This window comes from Scardinius erythrophthalmus, assembly GCF_964197995.2.
Source record: "Scardinius erythrophthalmus genome assembly, chromosome: 10".
NCBI lineage: Eukaryota > Metazoa > Chordata > Actinopteri > Cypriniformes > Leuciscidae > Scardinius > Scardinius erythrophthalmus.
In genome coordinates, this window is record NC_138230.1 from 43,694,932 (window position 1) to 43,699,931 (window position 5,000).

General features: G+C 36.5%; 1 protein-coding gene across 2 annotated transcripts in view; it reads left to right on the plus strand.

The window, feature by feature from the left end:
- The window catches only part of cap2 (cyclase associated actin cytoskeleton regulatory protein 2), a 38,353-nt gene that overhangs the window by 12,226 nt on the left and 21,127 nt on the right, over positions 1-5,000 (plus strand). For both annotated transcript variants that reach the window (XM_081376088.1, XM_081376089.1), the window contains exon 4: positions 1,423-1,500. In XM_081376088.1, coding sequence (XP_081232214.1) covers positions 1,423-1,500 — 78 coding nt within the window. The remainder of the gene's footprint in view (positions 1-1,422; positions 1,501-5,000) is intronic.

A 5,000-nucleotide genomic window follows, 5' to 3' on the forward strand; every position in this document is an offset into this window, starting at 1 on the left:
TGATATTAAAGTCCTGTATGTGGCACATTAGTATATGTGAGGGGGCAAACTCCTCAAGATGGGTGGTGACCATGACATATACTAATGTGCCACAAACAGGACTTTAATATCACCAACCATTCCCATGTTATTACGGTGTATCCATATAAATGGCCCACCCTATATATATATATATACACTACCGTTCAAAAGTTTGGGGTCAGTAAGATTTTTTATGTTTTTAAAAAGAAGTCTCTTCTGCTCACCAAGGCTGCATTTATTTGAAAAAAAAAACAGCAATATTGTGAAATATTATGACAATTTAAAATGACTGTTTCCTATTTTAATATATTTTAAAATGTAGTTTATATCCTTTGATCAAAGCTGAATTTTCAGCATCATTACTCCAGTCTTCAGTGTCACATGATCCTTCAGAAATCACTCTAATATGATGATTTGATGCTCAAGAAACATTTATGATTATTATCAATGTTGCAAACAGTTGTGTACAGATTTCTTTCAAAATTCTTTGAACAGCATTTATTTAAAATAGAATATTTTCTAACATTATAAATGTCTTTACTGTAACTTTTGATCAGTTTTACTCATCCTCGATGAATAAAAGTATTGATTTATTTTCTTTCTTTCCCCCAAAAATAATATTATAATTCTTACTGACCCCAAACCTTTGAACGGTAGTGTTTAATGTTACAAAAGCTTTAGATTTCAGATAATGCTTTTCTTTTGAACTTTATATTCATCAAAGCATCATGAAATAAAAATGTAAAAAACAGTTTTCAACATTGATAATAATCATAAATGTTTCTTGATCATCAAATCATCATATTAGAGTGATTTCTGAAGGATCATGTGACACTGAAGACTGGAGTAATGATGCTGAAAATTCAGCTTTGATCACAGGAATAAATTACACTTTACTGTATATTCACATAGAAAACAGCTGATTTACATTGGAATAATATTTCACAATATTACTGTTTTTGTTTGTATTTTTAATTAAATAAATGCAGCCTTGGTGAGCAGAAGACAATTCTTTTAAAAACATTAAAAATCTTACTGACCCCAAACTTTTGAACGGTAGTGTATATACATACATATATATATATATATATATATATATATATATATATATATATATATATATATATATATATATATATATATATATACTGTTAAAAAAAGTTGCTGCCACAAAATCGAAGAACATTAAACTTTGATGTTTAAGCCATTTCAACTTAAATTTCATTAAACTGGCATAATTTTTTTTTTTAAGTTGAAAATTGCTTAACTTATTTTAATGAGTTAAACATATGGTAAAGGTAAACAAGGTAAAAACATATGTTTTCATAACTTATTGATCTTGTAATTTTTTTACAGTGTACATGTATAACATTTATTTGCTTGTTTGTTTTTCTCCATCAGGCAGAAATGGTGAACAATGCCCTGCAGATCCAGCGCTCCTTCCTCGACATGTCCATGACACACCGAGAGCCAGCAAAGGTACAACCCAACCAACGTCTGTGTCACTGCATTTACATTTCAGCTGGCTATAAACTTATGTGACATTTCACAGTTTTATGGTCTTGAAGTAATCTCTTGCCATGAAGTACTGTTAGCATATCTCACACTTGGAGTTTGTCATAATTTAAGCACTATAATATCAATGTTTAGCTTAGCTTAGAGTCTCTTCAGTAAAGGACTCGTGTGGCTCTGTCTGTGCAGTCTCAACAGATGCAGTTTTAAAGAGGTCATGTTATGCCCTATTTTTGGTTTTCGTGCTCGCATGTTCAAAAAGCACATTATTTCCTCCCATATTTGACATTGTTGCAGCTCGTCTCTTTAACTGAATGTAGGGCGGGACTCATTTTTATCCTTTGGTTGTTGTTTGGGCCTCTGAATAAGACACTGAAAAAGTATTTTCCTCCATATTCTCTCTAGATCAGACTATATGAGCCATAAAATCCTGATGAATCAAATATAAAGCTCAACAAAAAACACGTATGCAAACTTTATTTTTGGCTAAAGCCCAAAGTATACTTTAATTTTCACACGAACGATTGTTTGCATGGAGCCGAACGCGTAACATCATGCGTTTGGTAGCGTGTGCTTGACACAGGATCATCCTTGTCCAGTGTCTGCGCTATTTCTCTCCAGAAGTTATGACCAATAAAAATGTCATTGTACTAATTTAACGGTAGGGTTGGCAATTTCAGAGAGGCTAGCAATGGCATGCTAGCTTTGAAAGCATAAGATCCCACCCGCTTATTATTCTGGGAAAGAATAATGTACGAGCTGTGCGTAAAGAGTACATGCATGTAGAAAACACGGTCTGCATGCATATAGTATTCACATACTATGCAAACTATGCGAAATTCACGTCACATGCATTGCACACACAAAAGAAACAAAGCATACTTTGGACTTAAATGCAAGCTCATGACATTTTGATTAAGATGTAGGAGGTCAAAAAAAGAATTATTGTTCACAATGAGATCAATAACATGTATTTAGAAAATAGATGTGAATTTTAATTTCATGTCGATTGTTAAGGAAAAGCAATGAGATTTGTCTTTATCTCTTATATTGCTCTAGATTTGTATGCTGTAATTTGTTTTCAAGGAACATTTTTCACATACAAATGTTCCAAATAGTTACTCCATGTCCTAACCAGACATGATGGGATAAGATGTGATGTGATGGGAGAAGCAAATTGTCTGTCCACACCAGATGTGATGCGACTATGAGACGCAATAAAATCAATCCAAAATCACAGCCAATCAGAAGAGCATGTGGGCGGAGTCTCTGCAAGTGCACTGCACTCACAGCCAATCAGAAGAGCATGTGGGCGGAGTCTCTGCAAGTGCACTGCACTCACAGCCAATCAGAAGAGTATGTGGGCGGAGTCTCTCTGCAAGTGCACTGCACTCATAGCCAATCAGAAGAGCGTGTGGGCGGAGTCTCTGCAAGTGCACTGTACTCACAGCCAATCAGAAGAGCGTGTGGGCGGAGTCTCTGCAAGTGCACTGCACTCACAGCCAATCAGAAGAGCCTGTAGGCGGAGTCTCTGCAAGTGCACTGCACTCGCAAACAACTGGATAAATACATAATCAAATTCTTAAATATTACACCATTTAACCATTAACATGCTGAGTGACTGAAACGATCTCCATCATAGAACACACTTGTTTGTTCACAGTCTTAAAGGGGCATTTCACCCATTTGAACATTGTTTTTTATTTAAAGTGGGTCATATATGTAGTCGAAATGTAAAAGAAATTTTGAATTTGGTGCCTTTGTGACCGAGAAAAGACAAAAAATAACTTCAGGACGCATTTGTATGAAAGACAACAACTCCCACAATGCACCACATTGCACAGCTCCGCAAGCCACTCCCACTAATCCAGAAAGCGCATATCTGCCTATAAGAGAAATCACTCTTCCGTCTACAAGGCTAGCTACCACCAGAGCTTGAAATTAATTTCACATTCACACAAAATGTCTAGTTAGTTGGCGAGCTTATTAGTGCATTACTCCTCGTTTGTATTTCTTTCGAAAAGGTGAATTATTGCATGGTACCTGGATGTTCAGTCAGAACATATGCGGTGCGAAACTAGGAAACTAGTTCACAACACAAACGTCCGTGTCCTCGTCTGATTCAGAGATTTCGTCCAGGAGAAATTGTCATCATGCCGCAGACGGACTCTATCTCTGTGTTCGTAGCGGTTCGTAGTTGCATAGTGAGATCACCGGCGCCACCAGTCCGCCCTAACTCGAGCCAGTCCGGGCTCCTCGTCCGCGGCAGGCAGGTCTTCTGCCTCGGCTGCTCTTCACTATAATGCGGCTTGTAAAGGTAGCCACAAACACCTGATTCAAGCATCAGACTTCCGAAATCCTCTTCCTCTATATCATATTGAGCACTCTCCTCCGCTATTGTCATAACTGTACATCTGTCTCCACAGCGCCTGTTAGCTTAGCTTCAAACAAGATGGAGGATATTGCTTTCAGTTTCAGAGAGTAAAGTCCCACCCACTGATCTGTAATAGGTCTGTAGCGTGAGCGGGTCCCGCCCCCTGGGAGAGATGAGGGACGAGTGCTTGTAGTCTCAACAGAAATCCCCCCCTCTAACACTTCCTCCTACAATGACGCAAAATGACGATTTTTGCGTCATTGTAGGAGGAAGTGTAAGAGGTAAATAACAGATTTCTCCCGTATCAGGGGAAAATGAAAGAGTGTTGCATGACCATTCAATAGTATGACTGGGTTTCTAACAATGCAAAGCTTAATGCAAATGGGTGAAGTGTCCCTTTAACGTTCTTGTTTCCTTTCATTCATAAAGGTGAATTATCCATGTTGCTTTCAGTATATATGAAGGTCAACGCAAAATGATATTCAAACTCACATTAGACACTGTAAACACTAAATAAAGCTCATAATCAGTACCTGAGATTATCATTGTCATACTTTGTATGTTGTTCAGGCCTCAACGCTGCAGGAATAGAGTCGTCGTGTGTCTGGTTAGGAAAAAAACTTGGTAACACTTTATTTTACAGTGTCCTTGTTACATATGTTACATGTACTTACCATAGTAATAACAGTAAATTATGCATAATTACATGCAACTAACCCTCAACCAAATCCTAACCCTACCCTAACCCTATAGTAAGTACATGTAGTTGCTTAATATTACTCAGTACTTAAATATATAATTACACTGTAACAATGACACCATAAAATAAAGTGTAACCAAAAACTCTTATTAACTTGGAAAAAGATAACCTAAATAAAAAATAAGGTTACACTTTATTTTAAGGTGACATTGTGTATTATAGTGTAATTATATATTTAAGCACTGAGTAATATTAAGCAACTACATGTACTTACTATAGGATTAGGGTTTGGTTGAGGGTTAGTTGCATGTAATTATGCATAATTTACTGTTATTGCTATGGTAAGTACATGTAAGGACACTGTAAAATAAAGTGTTACCAAAACTAATAACC